The following is a 20,212-nucleotide window of genomic DNA, read 5'->3' on the forward strand; positions in this document are numbered from 1 at the left end:
ACAACGCTTTAATTCTTAGATGCGGTGAAATAAATAAGGAAGATATAAATATAAAATAGAAAAATATAAATATAAAATTTTAGTATTAATTTTTAGGTTTAATTATTTTATTGATTTTTATAATTTTATGAAATTTTTAATTAAATTTTTATATTTTTTTAATTAAGTTCTTACACCAAATTTTTTTTCAATTAGATTTCTACCGTAATAAAACTGTTTAATTTAACAGAATATTCTATTCTTAAATTGAATATTTTCTCAATTTTTTAAATTCATAAATTATGTTTTCTTTTTTATTTTAAGAACGATAAAATTAACCCTTTACTCTTCTTCTATTTTTCTGTCTCTCTTCTCTACTCCAGCCTCTCTTTTTCACCTTCACTCTCACCATTTTCGTTTTATCAGAAAAGAAATCAGAACAACCAACTCCTTATCTATCATTCCCTCTTCTTCTTCTTTGTTTTCTGTGTCTTTCTCATTATATATATATATATATATATATATATCTCCTTCAAGCTAGTAGCGCCTTCTCTCGCCATTTTTTTCTGCTGAACACGGTGAATATTGAGGATCTGTCACTTTCTCTCTTCCTTTTTTTCCTTCTCTTCTCTGTGCTAAGTTGGTTTGTTTGCCATTTCTAGTGCATCTGCAGATACATTTTTTTCTTAGAAAATCACAAATTTTGGAGCTCTGAATTCGATAGTCCTGTATTACAGGGACGATCGTGGCCGACTGGATTTCACAGCCATAATCGGAGACAGAAGTTCTGAAATGTCGCCATTATTTAGATTTTAGACATAGATTCGCATTTCTGCAGAGCCTAGAAACTTAAATCGGGAAGCTTTCTCCGTCTCATGCGACAGGGGAACCAGATTTAGGTGAGAAACTAAACAATGTTAATCAAAGTTGGAACTGGGTGCGTTTGATTCTCCTCATTGCAACCTTGCAGCGGTGAATCCAATTTTGATGTTCGTTTCTATCTACTGGCTATAGCTTCTCTGATTCATCTCTTTTCTCTCCTTCCTTACGTTTTCTTCTTCTGCAAAAAATAAAAAACTCGCTTGTTTATTTTCTTCGGTTGCGGTAGTTCCAGAAGGAATTGATTGTTCCTTAAGTGTAAGTTTACGGTGAGACACATTGATTTTCATTCCCCTTTTCTGTATTTACAACTTCTTCTTCCACCTCCTTGTTTGATTTTTTCACATTGTCTTAGTTTTAGAATTGGGAGAAAATTGATTGTGTTAAAAAATTCTGATTATGAGTTCTGATTATATATGTGTTTTGTTTGTAATTAAATGATTATGTCATGACAAAAATTTTATTTTTGAACATGTTAAAAATTAATTATGGCAAAAATTTTAGTTTTGAATTTGTGTTGTATGACCATTTCTGCCATGAAAGAAGGGAGCTTGTTGGTAGAAGAAGTGTGGAGACAGAAAAAGAGGACGAGAAAATGATGGAAGTGATGGTGAAAGAAAGAAGAGAAGGGGTGAGGGTAAATTAGTAAATTTATATTTTATAAACGTTTTTTTAACTTTTACCTTTAATAAGGACTGGCCTCCCCAACGTGTGCTTGCGCATAGGTGTGTGCGTACGCACATGTCGTTATTTTTTCTTGGTGTGTGCACGCACAAGCTGTGCTAGCGCCGCGAGTAGATTGCCTGCCTCTGCGCATGCGTGCGCACAGGTCTGTGCGTGCGCACAGGTTGAAATTCTCGCAGAAGTGTGCGTGCGCACATATCAGAAAACACAAAATTCTGCAACTTTGCAGAATTTCATATTTCTAACACAAACTTTGAATGATCATAACTTCCTCTAAAAAATTTAAAATTTCATAAACTTTATATCGATTTAAAGATTTTTCAAAGATCTTTAATTCTAAACAAATTTCAACCAATTTTGAAAACCAAGGCAAAAGTTATGATCAAACAAAGTTCACCAAAAGCCAACTTTTACCCAAAATCACAATTTCAACCATTTCTTTGCAAAACATAACCAAAACCAAACCAACCCAATCCAAACTCCACTTTTCATCAAAATTAACCCTCTATGTCATAATTACACCAAACTTAGCACATTTTTCCTTCATCTTTCCTCATCCACAACATCAACATCAATATATCACATATATTAAACCTCAATAACAATTTTCCAACTATATTACCAATTCATCAACATCAATATCATATATATATATATATATATATATATATATCAACCCAAATAACTTCTCAACTTCACAATCATTCATCCCCATCATATCCATATCAACCATCAATATCAAACTCAAAATCATCATTTCATCATACATCATCATACAATAACATCCAACAACTCATCAACCATTCAAAATCCAATCATCCTATGGGTCACTAGCCTAAATGTCCATGAATATTATATACTACATAGAGAAAATCGAAATCATACCTTGGCCAATTCCCTTTATGAGCCAAATGAGCTTTCAACCAAAATCCAACCACCAATGTAACTCCAACAGGCACCAACAAACTCCAAACTCACAATAATCAAGCTATATACATACAAATCACCACAAATTCAACCTAGGGCTCAACATAAATCAAAAGTTCACAAGAGTTCAAAGTCTCTTACCTTTTTCAACAGATTTGGATGTCAAAATGCAAAGCTAAGCAAGGATTAGAGTGAACCTAAACACCAAGAATCACAAAAACTCACTTATTCAAAAGCCCTAGGTACCCAAAATTTTGAGAAGGAGAACTGAGAGGATTTAGAGCTTACCTCTAGAGTTTCTTGGATGAATTTTGTAGAGCTCTTCACAAGGAATGCGTAGCCACCAACGACACGCAAATCAGAGCTCTATAGCTCAAGATATGAGCTAGAGAAGAAGAGGATGAATAGTGCTCTTGGGGTTTCTCTTCTTCTTCTTCTCTTCAGCAATGTGTGGGTATGTTTGAGTGTGTTATGAGTGATTGGGTTCATTAATGAACCCTTATATATATTGGGCTTGGGTCCAACTTGGGCCCGGTCTAACTCGTTAGCGTTTTTTGTCCATTTGGCCCAACTTCGGGCCAAATCTTGAAAATTAATGTCCGATTTTTTATTTCTAGTGTTTTTCTAAGGTTTTTGACTGTTTCAACTTTTTCTTGCGTAGCACCGGACAGACTTGAACCGGTTCAACTGCCGGTTTGCAGTTTTTTACGGTTTTTTGCAGAAAACATATTTTCTGACTCAAAAAGACCCACTGAGTCCAAAAATGATATTTAAAAACTCAAATTCTCACTCTAACTTTTAGGAGTCTAATTTGGGTAATATAATCACTTAATTAATCGGTTGATTAGTTACGGTTCTTACAAAACTAGTCCCACACACACACTCTCTCTCTTATGAAATATACATTTTTTTAACTTAAAAATTTGTTTTTTTAATCAATCATATATTTCTTCTATTAAATAACACATTCATTGTTTCGAGGCCTACCTAAATTGGTTGTGTGTAAATAGACCAGACGAAAGAGGTTAAAGATGGTAGTGAGGGTGTTTAAAGTTCTTTCATGTTAGCTCGAGGACTGCGATTGGAAATACATACAAGAGACTCTGATATTTAAGCCAACAAAAATTTAAGTTGGTTTTTGTGAGAATTGGGTTGGAAAACACATGAGTGTGTGGTTTCTACTTTCTACCCTTATTGCATATGGAAAGTTAACCCATATCGCATAGTTATTAGTATTAAATTTTTATGAAAAAAGTTTTATATAATTAAAACTAAAATCTTAAAAATATTTTATCATGAGTACTTGTATTTAAAGATGTGAAAAAATAGAATTAAAATTAATGCATTTAAAGATATTGATAATTTTGTATTTATAAAAAAAAAATAAAAAAACTGGTGAAGGGACTGATTTAGTGCATGATATTCAATTTGAGGGACTAAAATGAGTTACGCAGTGTAAGTTCAGGGATTAATTTGGTGCATCTACAATGGTGACATAACGGATGACATGTGACGAATAATGTTGCGACATGTGGTGCAAGTAGATACATGCCAAATAGCATTGTTACACATGGCACAATCGTCTATGTTAGCATGTTACGTGTCACTAATTGACATATCATCATACTATTACACATGGTCAAATTATAAATTGACACGTGTCATTAATAGTCTACGTTGTCAAGTCACATCGTTATTACGAAAAATAGGTTAGGAACTAAGGTATTGTATTTTTAACTATTTCAGAGAAATAAATGATATAATTAGAATCTCAAAAACAATTTTAATATACAATGCCAATCTCAAAAATTACTTAGAGGATTAACGGGCAAAAATTTACTGTTTTTGGCTTTTTTTTTGCAATGTATAGTTCTACTGGTTGATTAATGAAGACAGCCGAGTTGTAATATTATTTTAAGAATTTGGGGCTTATATAACACTTGAGAAGATTACAAAATAAAAGAATTGTACAGACAATATAAAAATTTATGTTAAATATAATTTAGAACTTCAAAACTCCTCCTTTTTATATGTTTTTTTTAATACCCGTTAATCAAGTCCCGTAATACAATAAATTAACAACTACCGATAATAACACTTGAGTTTTGAGATTACGAGAGTTTTTTATTTTTTTTATTTTTTTGGTTCTTGAGATTACGAGAGCTTAAATGAATTAAAAAAAGACACGGGATTAAACTTTGAAATTAATGTCTTATTTCTCTAACGGCAACAAAGGGGCCCCTCGCCAGTGTTACAAGGAACTTAGAAGTTAGGACTTAGTGTACAAGGACCCTGTTGCAATAATTTGAATTTTCTCTCTCTCTCCTAAACAACTTTGAAATGTGACAGCTCTTCCCTGTCCCAAAGTGTTTGTTCTTCTTCTGCCTTCTTTTCTAACACACTCTCCTACCCGTTCCTACTTTTTAATAAGCTTAATGGATATTAAGAGAAATGGTAAAGGGAAAGCGAAAGCTAGTAAGAGAAAAAATAGATCAGATACATAGGCTGCTTTTTCTTCCGAGTTCTGATCTCTCATCGCCCCTATAATTCTTTTGCATTAGGAAGGATCATAAAACAGGAGAACCAAAAGAAACTAATTCAAATAAATAAATAAATAACATGTCTAGTCATTGGGGCATTCTTGTTTCAGATCCATGGCTCCAAAACCAGTTCACTCAGGTGGAGCTTCGCAGCTTAAAATCCCAAGTAAGTTTTCATGCTTTGTTGTAAATGTTTTTGAGTATCGCTTTCTTCATCGCATCATTGATTATTTTCTAATGATTGTTTGTGGATGTGGGGGCAGTTTGTAAGCATGCGGAGGGAGAATGGGAGGCTCACTATTGGCGACTTAGCGTCCAAGATGTCAAGGATGAAAGTTGTGGGAGAAAATCTAAGTGAGGAAGAGAGAGCATCTTACCTCAACAATTTGTATCCCAACACTGACGATGATGTCGACTTTGAGTTGTTTCTCAAGGTATCTTGTTATTATTGAACTGGATTCAGTGTAATCCTTTCAAGTATAAAATCCTTTATTTATTTATTTTTTATTAGAAGAACTATATCCACACAACAGATCGCGTTTTAGTTCTATCATTTTCCTGATCTCTCCCAATCTTTCATATCCGTTCATTTTTGTATGTCTCGGAATTGGGAGACTCAGAAAATGTAAGAAATTAAAGAAACTGAATTCACATGAAAAATCAAAAAGATTTAAAAAAAAAAAGTTTTTTATACTTAAAAAAAGATATTTTAATCTAATAAATAAAGAAAAAATATGTTTATATTATTGTATCTAGATCTATTTGATAAATAAAAAAAATATATTTTTACATGTAATATTCAAACATTAAATTATTTTTATTTTTTCAAAAGATATTTTAAAACAATTACTTAAATAAGATCATTTATTAGGAAATGGATCCTCTCCATTTTTTTTTGTCACTAGAGGGAATAAAGTGTAATCTCCCACCTTTAATTTTGTAAGTGGGACTAGAAATAAATGAGAGAGAGAATGCAATAAAAGGTGACATCTTTTACTGGATACCATCCAATTTTTTTTCCACTAGAGAGGATTCAGTCCCTTTATTAGAAACTCACTTAGAAGAGTCTTAGAGTTAGTTTGACTTTCAATGCACAAAGATTCTAAAACTGGAGTTATAAATTGAAAACCGAAAATGCACCAACAAAAGAAAATGAGAGAACTGTAACCATATTTACATGTTAGAATATAAATAGCGCATTGAAAATAAATTACACTACATATATGTTTATACATAAATATATATATAAACACATATAGGATTACCGTGTAAAAACTTTATATGGTACACCAAAATTAACCTCAAATGAGGCTTAGTACACATTAGCATGGCTGCGACAAAGTTTTGTTTGAGTGATAACAGATGATAGTGTTATAATGATGGCAGGTTTACTTAAAACTACAAACTTTTGCAAGTTCAAGAACTGGAAGTACTGCGAAGAACTCCTCAGCATTCCTGAAGGCTGCTACCACCACATTACTTCACACAATAAGTGAATCTGAGAAGGCATCATATGTTGCACATATAAATAACTATCTTCTTGGAGGAGATGAGTTCCTCAAAAAATACCTTCCTATAGATCCTTCCACCAATGACCTCTTTGAAATTGCGAAAGATGGTGTTCTTCTTTGGTAGTATAAGCTTACTTTCTTCCGTATCTTACATTTTACTTTCTGCTTTGGTTGCTAATGCAAATTAACATTTATTGCAGTAAGCTTATTAATGTGGCAGTTCCGGGGACGATTGATGAACGCACAATCAATACCAAAAGATTACTTAATCCATGGGAAAGAAATGAAAACCACACGCTTTGTCTCAACTCTGCTAAAGCAATAGGATGTACTGTAGTCAACATTGGCACTCAAGACTTAATCGAAGGAAGGGTATGTTTGAATTGTATACCTTTCTAGTTTTCACATATGAAGGTAGCATTATCATTGACATGTAATTTTTTGGAATAACTTAATAGATTATGTTCAAAATCAAAGCCTTTAGTATACACTTGCTTGATTGTGTTTAATCATAGCTCAAGCTTCAAAGCAGCATCGTTTCAGCCAAATTATGAGCTCAAATGTTCAAATAAGAGGACTAGATAATTCCATCTTCTGTTTTACTGTTGGGATATTCTTTCTATTTAACTTAATTTTTGTTTCGTTTCAGCGTCATCTGGTGCTTGGATTGATTTCGCAGATTATTAAGGTAAAATGATCACTAGAATGTTACTCATAACCTCTGATTTTTGAGATTCTTATTGGTGTCGGTGTGCTAACTGCTAAACAGATACAATTATTGGCAGACCTGAACCTAAAGAAAACTCCTCAGCTTGTGGAGCTGGTCGATGATAGTAAGGTAATACTCATGGTAGCGTCTATGGTGCCTATGGCGATGACTATGCACGTATTGTTAAAATTAAAGTCACACTTTTTTTTTTTTACATCTTGGTAATACATTTTCTTTTAGTTTTTTAAATTAAAAAGCGTTGTTAAATAGTATAAAAGTGTTAACTTTAATTTTATGGCATCGTAACCACCATAAATCAACAGGAAATGGAAGAGCTGATGAATCTTCCACCAGAAAAGATCTTGTTAAGGTGGATGAATTTCCATTTGAAGAAAGCAGGGTACAAGAAGATTGTCACAAATTTCTCCTCTGATGTTAAGGTAACTAGTAATTTTTGAAATCACAATCTAGTCATGCTTTCCTTTGGTTGGGGGATGCTTAAAAACTATTTTCTTTCCACCATAAGTTTTAGCGTCACTGAAGTATACCAATTTGGGATTAGTTAAGGTGATAAATACTTTGGTACTTAACCAGTGGTCTTAGATTAGTTAAAGTGATAAAACATTTATCAAATCAAATCAAATCTCTATAATAACATCTATGACTTCTCTTAACTTTTATTGGTTAACATATGCTGTTCTTACATGTTAATAAAACACCATTAAACATTTATTTTGTTCTCCAGACGATATTAAATAGTACAGAATGAAACATTTACGTTATAAATTATTTAATAAATAAGGATCTAACAATTATCAATTCTTGATTTTTGGTTTCTTTATTAGGGTTCAAACAATAAAGTGGAAATACAAAAGTTGTGTAATAGGCATTTGAACATATATTGATATTCCCTTGCAGGATGCTGAGGCTTATGCTCATCTTCTAAATGTTCTTGCACCTGAATACACAAATCCTTCCACATTGGCAGTTAAAAATCCTTTCGAAAGAGCAAAGTTAGTGCTTGAACATGCAGATAAGATGGGTTGCAAACGATACTTGACTGCAAGAGATATAGTGGAAGGTTCCCCAAATCTTAACCTTGCCTTTGTTGCACATATTTTCCAGCACAGGTGATACTATTCTTTCTCTTAAGCGATATATCAGAAGTTCAAAATGCTTCAAATCTTATGTTGACCGGCTATATTGTCATGACTCTCGTATTCTTCTGTTTGGCCTGTGACAGAGACACAGACCTGTATTAGATCCACATCAAAATGGGCAAAATGTCTCCAACAAATTAAAATTTACTCAATTTTCTATTCACCTGTAAAATGGGGACAATGGTGACAAAGATAGACACAACTTTTATTTGTTTTGGTTTGATTGCCATTTTTTGTGTTAAGACACTTTCCAAACATGGCTTACTAACTTACACTTTGCATTTGCTCCTGGAAACTTCCGGATTGTAAAGCCAAAGTTATGGTGTTTGTTCTTGAAGCTTAATTTCTTGGCACAATTAACCTCTAAACTTGTCACCCGAAGTTCAAATTTGATTACTTCACAAATAGGAATACAAAGCGCCCTTGCTCATCATGTCGTTTAGTGTCTTTGTGCACCAATATTGAATATGAACTTGATTGCCTAAGTATATTGTTTTTCTAGAGTCTTCACGGTAACTGAATTATCTATCTTCTTATAGGAATGGACTTTCCACCCAAACAAGACAGAATTCGCTGCTTGAAGCACTGCCAGATGATACACAGGACTCAAGAGAAGAGAGAGCCTTTCGCCTCTGGATGAATAGCCTTGGCATTTCAACATACATCAACAATGTCTTTGAGGATGTCAGAAACGGGTGAGTTAGCACTAAAATTGGTTCTACACACATAACAGATAAAACAATTGTTGATTTCTCCCAAAATTTGCTTCATCTTTGTCTGAGATTTTAATCTCTTAAGCCGGAGGGTGCTGCTTATTTACAGGTGGGTACTCTTAGAGACTCTTGATAAGGTGTCACCTGGGATCGTTAATTGGAAGATTGCCAACAAGCCTCCTATTAAGATGCCATTTAAGAAAGTCGAGAACTGCAACCAAGTTGTGAAAATAGGGAAACAACTTAAGTTTTCGCTGGTAAACATTGCTGGTAATGACATTGTGCAGGGATATAAAAAATTAATACTAGGTACGTTGCTGATTTCTCAGTTGATTGTATCTTGCATGGAATGAGAAACGGTAGAGACTGTATTACTATAGTTTTTAATTGGAAAGAATGAGGAAAATGGAGCAGAATTATCTTACAGAAATTTTTTATATAAATTTCTATGTCTGTTTTTTCTATCCAAACACTAAATGTTTAAAGTCTAATAAAATATTATTAATCTTCTCTGCAGCTTATTTGTGGCAATTGATGCGATACAATATTCTACAACTTCTGAAGAACTTGAGATTTCACTCTTATGGGAAGGAAATTACTGATGCTGATATTCTACAATGGGCAAACATCAAAGTGAGCAGCTCGGGAAGTCAAAGGCAAATGGGTAGTTTTAAGGTACATGGAGTAAACTTCTAAATAGTCCTTGTTGAGTTTTGAAAAGCAATAAGTGCATTGATTGGCAGTCACAAGAAGACATATTGTTTTTTATTGATGAGTTTTAATAATTTTTTGCAATCTGATGGATTGGCAGCAGCACGATTTAGGTTTAGGGTTTGAAATTAGAAAAATAATTTATACACCAAAACAACCCAATCACTTTAATTAATGTGTGTTGCAATTAACTCTCATTTCAGGATAAAAGTTTATCGGATGGAATTTTTTTCCTTGAGCTTCTTAGTGCTGTACAGACCAGAGCTGTAAATTGGGGTCTCGTGACAAAAGGAGTCACCGGTATGTTTTCGTTTCCTTTTAACTCTCAATTTTTCAGTTTGCATGTTAATTACATGATTACCAACATGATTTGTAGCAGATTTGATACTTCCATCGAGAATTCCGGATTTTCAAGGCATTCACACTTTTTAGGTAGAGAAAAAGTAAATTAAGTATGTAAAACATGAAATTGTTTGACTTTAGTTAAAATTGACTTAGTTAAAATCATAATATTGGATGATTTTAAGAGTTAGATTGAGATTTTAGCTACCATGTTTCTTCAATCTCCATACAAAATGAATGGTTAAAATGTTGACACCAACATCATGCATGGGTTTATGTATCATTAATCCATTATTCATATCTGCTCTTTCATTAGCAAACTTGTGTGCGTTTATTTTGAACAAAAATTTAGGGGAACATAATAGTCTCATACTTGGATTACCCGTGTTTATCTTACACAGATCAGGAGAAAAAGATGAATGCCACCTACATCATCAGTATTGCAAGAAAGCTTGGATGTTCTATATTCCTGCTTCCTGAAGATATCACTGAGGTAGTTCGGAATCTATATTTTTATTACTACAATTCCACCAGCCTCTTCATTTACCAAGGTCACATAATAAAACTAATCAGATGAGATAAAAACAACAAAAATAAATAAGACTCAATTTGGTCATGAATTTTAACTTGATAATCAGTTTGGTTTTAATCCTAAATTTATGCAATTGGTTTTCTTGAGTTTTATAATCGTCAATATAAGATGTTCATCTCGTCATTAATCTATCTGACAGAATGTTTATGTGTGTAGTTAATTTTCACCGTGATAGTTTAAAATCTAGTTCAGATGATAATAAACGTGCTGAAATCAATTTAGCCCCATAAAAAATATTAATTTGGTCTCTTAAATTTTATATAAATAAAGATGAAAAATACTATTCTTACACTAAATAATTTTGGCAGTTAACATTCATATAAAAATATAAGTATTACTAATTAATTATGTTTTTAAATTATTTTTTAATTAATAAAAAATGCGTATTCAGTTTTAAGAAAATACTAGTGTCAAAACGTGATTTATTATAAAGGATGTAGGCGTAATGAAATTGAATAAAAATGTTAAATTTAGTCCATTAAATGACCTTTAGTGCAATTTAATGCAATGTTATTATACGTTATCACTAATGACAAAAAGGTTGATTTATAGTTATAAAACTTAGATACAAAATTGAGCAAATTTACTTTATCAATTATGGGATAGAAATTAAGAGACTAAATTGAGACTTTTTTACTTTAAAAACATCATGTATGATCATGTTCTTTCTTGAAACAAGCATAAACTTGATCCTTTAAGAATAAAAAAAGTAAATGAATGGTATAGAGGAAGAAATATGATTTTCTCAAAGAAATAAATTTATAGTTTTTAAATTTTCTAAAAAGAATGGAGACATTTTTAAATACTTAGATATATAATTATTTGTGTTGTTACATGACATATTAAGCTTTCGAGATGAATAATTTTATACATGATATTAGAACTTTTATGACTTTTATCCTTTTATAAAAGAAAAAAAAAAGACGAACAAAATTTATCCTTTAAAAAAAAGAGCTCTGATATGGAGAAACTTGTTAAATGTATTCATTTGCTTCTCTACCTTCATTAATTACTAGTTATAAAACTAGACTTATCTAATTTAAAAAGGTCATGTAACAATATGATCTTTGATTATTATAAATTTGGTCCTTGAGATTTTATTCGATAATTAATTTAGTCTTTGAATATTTTGATATTTTTTTTCCTTCGAAAATCAAATGAGTTCTTTCTATAAGTTGTTAGTTTTTTTTATATGAAAGTCGACGGTCTAGGATATTTTTTTGCCACATTCATTATAAACCGTTGTTCTCATATACATAACATTGGGAAATTCTATTTCAAAAAAAAAAAAAACATTGGGAAATTCACATTTGAAAATACGCAAGAAATATTTTTGTTACTACGTATTTTTTTCCTTTTGACAGAAGATACTACGTATTCAAATATAAGAACTTATTACTTAATTTCTATAAAAGAATCTTTTACGTGATCCGATGATCGATAAAATAAATTGTTGAAACAAACTCTTTATGGAAATGATAAAGGAGTAGTATTTGATAATGTGGTTTAGAATTAAATTTAAAGTTTATGTAATGCATAACCGTTGCCCCGTTAATTTTGTAAACATGTTCAGGTGAATCAAAAGATGATCCTTACATTAACAGCTAGTATAATGTACTGGTTCTTAAAGCACCCTCATGAAGAAAGAGCAGGCGGAAATTCAGACAGTGAGACTGGGAGTCAATTGGAGACTACATCAAATTCCACCGTGGATGACTCCGCTTCTGATTCATCAGCAGAAGACAATGTTTAGGGTACATGTAAATATAATGACCATTTTGTGATAAATGATTGTTATATGATCCATAAAAATATAGGAAGCATTTCAAGTGCACCGGGAGTACCGATGCTCCAGTTGTTTTAACCGTTGATCTAAATTATAAAAAATATATATAATATATATTAATTGAAATCAACGGTTAAAATAATTAGTGCACCGGTACTCCTTGGTGCACTTGAAATGTTTCCAAAAATATAATATCAAAACCCAAGGTTTACCCAAGTTGATCAAAAGATCAATGACACTAGGAAAACTAATGTTGGAGAGTAAATTTTGGTACAGCAATTGTTGGAGGGAATCCAAATATTTCTACGTCTTGCATACTTTCTTTCGGTCGGAGGGGGAGGGGAGTATTGAGTTGTTAGTGGGTGTGTTTTCTACAAAATTCTAAAAGTGAAATCGGTGATCCAATTATTTTAATTTAGTTTACTGGTGGTTTCATCATAATTCAATAGAAATAACTGAATCCTTATATAATAATATATATAAAATTATAATTAAACAAAAAATATACTCTAATATAAATTTTATAAACATACAAAAAAATAATCACTATAATTATATCTTAATTTTTAAATTTTTATTCGAAAAAATTTTGTTCTTTTATATCCTTTAATTATATACACACGAGTTCACTCTTATAATTTCTTATATTTTGTATTATCTTTAAGTATCACCAATTCTCTTATTAGTCTTTCTTTTTTGGAAGCTTTGTATTATCTGCAAGTATTAGTATTTCTTAACATCATTAGCTCGATTCTCTATTAGTACTTATAATTATTTTTTGTGTATGTGTGCACGCTTGAAAAATTATGAAAATAGTTGGTATTAAAGCCAAGTGAAAGTTTAGAATTACATTATTAAGATACTTTTACTACTGAACTGTTACTAAAATTTATGATAATATTTTCTAAAGTTTTTTGGCCTATATCAGAAATGCTTTAATTTTCAAAAATATTATAGCGGTGAGAGTCATTTATACGTTGATCAGATAGTGATCCTGGTAGTAAGTCTTATACAACGGCAATAAAATCATTGGTAAATTAAGATAGACTCGTAACATGAATCTTTGATAAAGGACAATGTCTCGGTTGTTAAAGACTTTATAAGTGAGTTAAAGTTAGCAAAAAAGTGTCATAATTGGTCTGTATCAATCATAAGTAAAAATGAGGTTTGTAAAAGACAGGTCTTTTGAGAACAAAAAAATAACAATATACACATGTTGAAATACAACTATCTAAGAAATAAGTAATAATAATATTATAAATATATTAGAAAAAAGAAAGTTAAGAGAATACCAAAAAAAGGATTATAATTTTATCCATACGAAGCTAATCTAGGTAGCAGCTAAATCCAATTTTAGATTAGGAATCAATGTCTCCAATTAATGGTCCTATACTCCTATGAGATACAAAATTTAAAAAATTTAAAGATTCTTTAATTACTCTATTAGAAAGTGATTCTCATGATGGTTTGGTATTTTTGAAAAATAAATATACCTTCGAAACTCTTAAATTATATATTAAGACTCCAAAAAATATTATTAAAAAAAATATAATTCTTTTGAAGTAATTTATAGAATATGTTATAAAATTATGAGAGTAAATGACAACTTTAGAGCTAAAAAGAATCATCAAAAGATGAAATAATTATTATTCATGCTATCTCAAAGGTCTATAATTCAAAATTTCAAAAAATTCCAACATGACGAGTTATTACAAAAAATTCCTAAAGAATGGATCTTAGAAGATATAATAAAAGAATAAAATTAGAAAATATAAAAGTAAGAGAGGTTATTAGGGAAGATCCTAAGAGCAACTCTAATGGTATAAAAGTGGAGTCCCTCCTCTGACACATAAGGACTTTGAAGCGTTGGAGTGAAAAGGAATGCAATTCCTTCACGGGGCCAAGAAGAGGAGTCCCTCTGAATGGGGACTCTATACATCCAATGATAACTTGCCAAATGGCAAATTATTTAAAAAATAAATAATTATAAAAATGTTAATAAATTAAATAATTATATTAAATAATTAAATAATAATTAATTAAATAATTAATTTAATAATAATTATAATAATTAAATAAATTAAATAATTAAATATTTATTTAATTAATAATTTATATTAATTATTTATATCATAATTAATATTAAATATTATTTATATTTATATTATTATATTAATTTAGGAGAAGAAGATTTCACACCATACCATCAATTTCTCCAAAGAAATGTCCAACTTCGAAATAGGCAGCAACATAGACAATTGAAAGAGGGCTTGATTGAACACATATGGCAATTTCACAATGCTTGTCGTCAACTATAAAGCTTAATTATGTTTTTCTTTGTATTAAGTAATTTTACAAATAGTGTAATCCCGAATTATATATTGTGTATTATTATTATTATATATGATATTAATTAATATTAATATCTTTTAATAGTGAATTATTTATAAATTTATAAATTTAAATTACATTATTAAAAAAATTAATTAAATTAATTTTAAGTATTTTAATTAATTAATTAAATGGGACCACAATAGGGACTAAAGTTAGTTCCTCCTAATGGAGAAGAGAGAGATGTTTTGAGTTCCTATTTACTGTTTATGACGCAAAAGCTGATGTAGAGTTACTTTTTATGACAGGTGGACCATAAACAGGAACTGGGATGAGTTTCCTACTGGAGATGGTCTAATATCACATTAAGGATGCATATATCTCAATCAGTAAGAGTATCAGGTCATTATTAGGCAAGAGAAGTAACTGTCTCTTGACATTCTATAAAGAATTCTATTATTGTCGAAAAATTAATGGGAATAAATAACATTAGGCCTAATGTACACCCAAAACTTTTGAAAATTTGATTAAGAGTCAATTTCAATTTAAGTTATTCGTTAAAGATTTTAATTTCAGAAATTATTTTATTAAAAGTAATTAAATTAAGTTTTGATAATTAAATTAGAATTTTTAACCAACTTTATAATTATTGAGTGTTTTTCTATTATAATTTAAAATTTTAAAAATTTAAAAATAATGAAATTTTGATTATTTAAATTAAAATTTTATCTAATTTTATAATTATTGAATAATATTCTATATCTAAATTATAAAACTTAATAGTCATAAAATAATAAGAATTTTATATGATTTGGTTTAAATAATTAATATTTTTGTAATTTAATACTTTAAGATTTATGAATAAAGGAAATTAAATATATTATCTTATATTTTTAATTAGAGTTCTGATTGAAAACTAATTAGTAATTTGATATAACAAATGATATTTTTAAGGTAAATTTTAGGGCTTAATTAGATTTCAAATTAATACTCTATATCCTAATTTGATTAAAATTAACACAAACCCAAATTAATCCCAAAATTTTCAAATTGAAACTCTAACCCTAACCCTAATTACACTCAAACACACTCCCCCTACTTCCCAAAACCCTAGCCGCTATCCTCCTCCTTCAACAAACTCAACATACACAAAACACACACAGCAACAGCGGAGGAGAAAAGAGGAAGAAGGGAAGCACGAAGAGGGAGAAAGAGAGGAGGAGAGAGAGAGAGGTGACGGCGCCGGTGAGGTTAGATGCCGCTGTCGCCGTCGTCGTTGTCCTCGTAGAGGAGAGGCGGAGAGAGCGCAACATAGAGGGAGAGGAGCAGTCACCGTCATATCGTCGGTGGACCTTGGAGGTGGACCATGCCACTAATAAACCCCATTTTTAGGGTTTATCGTGTGCTTAATTTGGAGGATTTTATGACCTCTTACCCACATTTATTCAATGAAATAGCATGGTTTCATGATTGTCTCCTAATTTGTTCTTAAGTGTGAAAACATACTTTTCAAGCCTTAATTAGCTAAATTTAATTCACTTTTGATTTCACTAGATGCCTTGATATGTTTGTTAGTGAATTCAGATTGGGAAGGTTAGGAATGGATCAAAGGGATGAAGAGGAAAAGCATGCAAGAGGAGAAATCATGGAAAATCAAGGATTTGGGATGCGCCCATGGACGCGCGCGCGCACTAGATGCATACGCGTGGATCGTGAAACTCTAGAGACGCGTACGCGTACATGCTGCGTACGCGTCGATACTCGCACGTGACTCACTTAAAGGCAAAACACTAGGGGTAAATTCTGGGCTTCCCAGGCCCAGATCCAACTTATTTCTGAGGCTATTTAAGGCATAATTCAAGGGGGAGTCAACACATTAGAATCACTTCACACATTATGACATAGTTTAGTTAGAGAAGTAGTTAGAGTTAGTTTCTAGAGAGAAAAGCTCTCTCTTCTCTCTTGAATTAGGATTAGGTGTAGGTTAATCTCTTAGATCTAGATCTACTTCTTCTCTTGCTTCAATTTTCCTTTTGCTTTATGAATTCTCTTGTAGATCTATATTTCTTCTCAATGCAATTGGTAAGTTCTTTGTTGTTTCATAATTGTTTTGCCTTTCTATTGTTAATCTCTTGCTTTTGTAGTTGTAGATTCCTTTAATTCTTGAAATTCATGTTGTTTACCTTTATTGCCTTCTATGTGCTTGATGAAATGCCTCTTTTAGTTATGAATTAGATCTTGTTCCTCTTGGCCTAGGTAGCGTAATTAGTGACACTTGAGTTATCAAACTCTCTTATTGATTGATAATTAGAGATTGCTAATTGACTTGAATGCCACTAAAGCTAGTCTTTCCCTTGGGAGTTGGCTAGGACTTGCAAACTCAAGTTAATCCATCCACTTGACTTTCTTCCATGGTTAGAGGTCAACTAGGTGGGAGCAATGAACAATTCTCATCGCAATTGATAAGGATAGCTAGGATAGGACTTCTAGTTCTTATACCTTGCCAAGAGCTTTGTTAGTTGTTAGTTTATTCCCTTTGTCATTTATATTTCTCGTCTATTATCTCAAAAACCCCAAACATACTTCATAACCAATAACAAGAATACTTTGTTGCAATTCCTAGGAAGAACGATCCGAGGTTTAAATACTTTGGTTATTAGGATTATTAGGGGTTTGTACTTGTGACAAAAAAAAATTTGTATGAAAGGATTATTGTTGGTTTAGAAACTATAATTGCAACGAGATTTCATTAGTGAAAATCTATACCACACAAAAATCCATTCATCAAAATGGAGCCGTTGCCAGGGAATTGCAAATGTGCGCTTGTTATTGGTTATTGTATATATGTGAATATTGTGAATAGTTTGCTCTTTTGCTAGTTTGCTTGTTTGATTTAGTAGTTAGGTTTTATCTCCTTGTTTTTGTTTTTGCTATCATGAACTCTCATCCTTTTGGCTGAGTTTGGTACCAACTATGTTGTAGGAAATGGAAAATACAATGAAGATATGTATCAAGGATGGAACAATCAAAGTTGGGAGGAGTCTCAAGCATATGGACAACCTTCTTGGCAACAACCTCCTCCGGTTTCGTATAGGTATAATTCCACTCCTTATGCATATCAATATAATGGATGTGGTAGTCCTTGTTGCACATGTCAACAACCACCACCACATGCTTATGAGCCTCATCCTTAACATAATCCTCAACCATACTCACAAGCCTCTTTTTACCAAGCACCTCCATATGACCCTCATCCGTATCCACCATACCAACCACCTAATGAGTCATATGAACCATACATAGAAGAACTACCACAATTCCATCACAATTACTCCCAAGAATCACCTCCATACCCTTACCAAGAAGAACCACCTTCCTATCATGAACCTTTCCTCCAAAATGATGAACCCTCCTATCCACACCAAGCCCTAATGGATGATTCTCTCACTTTATCCCTTCAAAGGCAAGAAGAGATGAAGAGGGAGGTATTAGAATCCACAGCTGCCTTGATAGAGGTGGTGAACCGATTAGCCTCCCGATGTTTGAACACTCAAGGGACTCCCATGGCCACATGTGGGGAATCAAATGAAGAGCCTAGCATGAAGGAAAGATTGGAATCCAGTGAAAAAGGAGGAATGCTTTGTGTTAGAACAATTGGAGGAACCTATGCTTGTTAAAGAAAAGGAATAAGTGGTTGAAGATTTAGGAGATGCGAAACCTCCATGGGAGCATAGAATTGAAGATAACCCCTCCAAGAAGATTGAATTTGATGTTAAGGAGGGAAGTGCACAACCTCCAAGACATAAAATACCAAATTCATCAACAAAAGATTCAAAGAATCAAAATTGTATATACTAACAAAATAACTATAACCATAAGAATATAAGAGTAAATGTGATATAATTAAAGAGAAATTAAAGAGTACTTATAAAAGAGATGAGCAAGATCCAAGACCAAAATTGGAACTATAAAATTCTACAATGAAACCTAATTAAAAATCCTAAGAGAGCATTTCCTATACTACTCTATTACTACTCCTAATGTGCTGTTCTAATGTAAAATTGAGCTCTCTCCAAGTGTATGTTCATTTTCCCTTGATATAGCCTTCAAATTGGCTTTAGCAACTCCAAAAGTTGCGCCAAGAGAGCCCCAAATTCACGAGTCACGTGATTTTTTAATGAAGTCATGTCCTGGAACTTTTACGTATGCACACTTGCTGATTTTTCCATGCACACTTCAATGTGTACTTCTCCTTTGTTTTCATCATGAAATCTCCCATTTTGCATGCTTCCTTCCACTTTTGCCTAGCCATTCTTGCTTCTAAGATCTAAAATCACTTAACAAAATATATCACGACATCGAATGGAATAAAAGTGGGATTAAAATTATCAATTTAAGTGCAAAAATGCATGTTTTCACATTTAGGTCCAATCTAGAGAGAATTAACAATAGTATGCTATTTTGGTGCTTAAGTGTAGTTTATGTGATGAAATCCATCCAATTCAAGCCAAAATCATCATCAAATATGGACTCATCACCTGCCCTATGGTCGATAAGTCTCATCTGTCAGTTATCAATCTAACCCGACATGTCTGGTAGCGAACCCTGGACAGTCCCTAAGCACGCATCCCCAAGAGTCTATTCATATAATCATAATCATTCATCAATCAATTATCATCTCATCGGGAGAATCTGGAGAGTTTAAGTGCCCGGTCACAACTTGCATCAAAAGGTCAAAAGAATCTCAAATCTCAACCTGGAGCAAGTGGAGCCGACCCACCACATCTACCTAGGAAAATCCAAAACTCAGATAATTTTTCAAATCTCATATCATTCTCGACCGGGATCAAGTAGGGGCAAACCACTGTATCTATCCTAGGAAACTCAAACTAAACCTAGAGCAAGTGGATTAGTGCCACTGCATCTAGCTAGGCAGGTGTAACAAAATCAGAATCATGTTCAAGATCAACCTCATTAACAATCTCCTCTTCAATCTCATCTCAATTCATATTCAATCTTAATTAATCTCATTCATCACCATCATTCATCCTCATAATCAATCATTACTCATCATCACATTCATCCTCATCACGCATCACTTCACGTCTTATTCATTTTTCTTAATTTCACTAAGTCAACTCTTTAGATTGGGTCCTTAACTCTTCCATCCTTAATTACACCAGCTTTATACTCTTATCAGGGGTTATAAAGGTTTAGAGGGCTCGAGGAATGGTTGAGAACTTAAAAATTTCACTTTTGAGAAAAACAGGGTGGTCGCGTGCGCATGCACATGCTCGCGTGAGAGCAAATTTTTCAAACTCACGTACGCGGAAGGGTTGGGCAGTGAG

The 20,212-nt window shown here is 32.1% G+C and overlaps 1 protein-coding gene across 1 annotated transcript; it reads left to right on the forward strand.

The window, feature by feature from the left end:
* The first annotated feature begins 4,726 nt into the window (after nucleotides 1–4,726).
* On the forward strand, nucleotides 4,727–12,833 carry LOC130943494 (fimbrin-2). Its single transcript, XM_057871394.1, has 14 exons — nucleotides 4,727–5,175; nucleotides 5,273–5,443; nucleotides 6,396–6,640; nucleotides 6,721–6,892; nucleotides 7,170–7,208; nucleotides 7,290–7,358; nucleotides 7,553–7,669; nucleotides 8,148–8,359; nucleotides 8,929–9,084; nucleotides 9,212–9,411; nucleotides 9,620–9,777; nucleotides 10,017–10,113; nucleotides 10,557–10,648; nucleotides 12,321–12,833. Exons 1-14 carry the CDS (start codon nucleotides 5,089–5,091, stop codon nucleotides 12,498–12,500), a joined length of 1,995 nt encoding a protein of 664 aa, XP_057727377.1. The 5' UTR covers nucleotides 4,727–5,088; the 3' UTR covers nucleotides 12,501–12,833.
* The last annotated feature ends 7,379 nt before the right edge of the window (nucleotides 12,834–20,212 follow it).

The sequence above is a fragment of the Arachis stenosperma genome, chromosome 8 (genome assembly GCF_014773155.1).
Source record: "Arachis stenosperma cultivar V10309 chromosome 8, arast.V10309.gnm1.PFL2, whole genome shotgun sequence".
Classification (NCBI taxonomy): Eukaryota; Viridiplantae; Streptophyta; class Magnoliopsida; order Fabales; family Fabaceae; genus Arachis; species Arachis stenosperma.

Bases quoted from the DNA above. Each gene is read 5' to 3' on its own strand.
- LOC130943494 (XM_057871394.1), top strand. From the start codon at position 5,089: ATGTCTAGTCATTGGGGCATTCTTGTTTCAGATCCATGGCTCCAAAAC. The intron at 8,360-8,928 runs GTGATACTATTC...ATCTTCTTATAG, and splicing joins GCACATATTTTCCAGCACAG to GAATGGACTTTCCACCCAAA. The intron at 9,778-10,016 runs GTACATGGAGTA...CTCTCATTTCAG, and splicing joins GGCAAATGGGTAGTTTTAAG to GATAAAAGTTTATCGGATGG.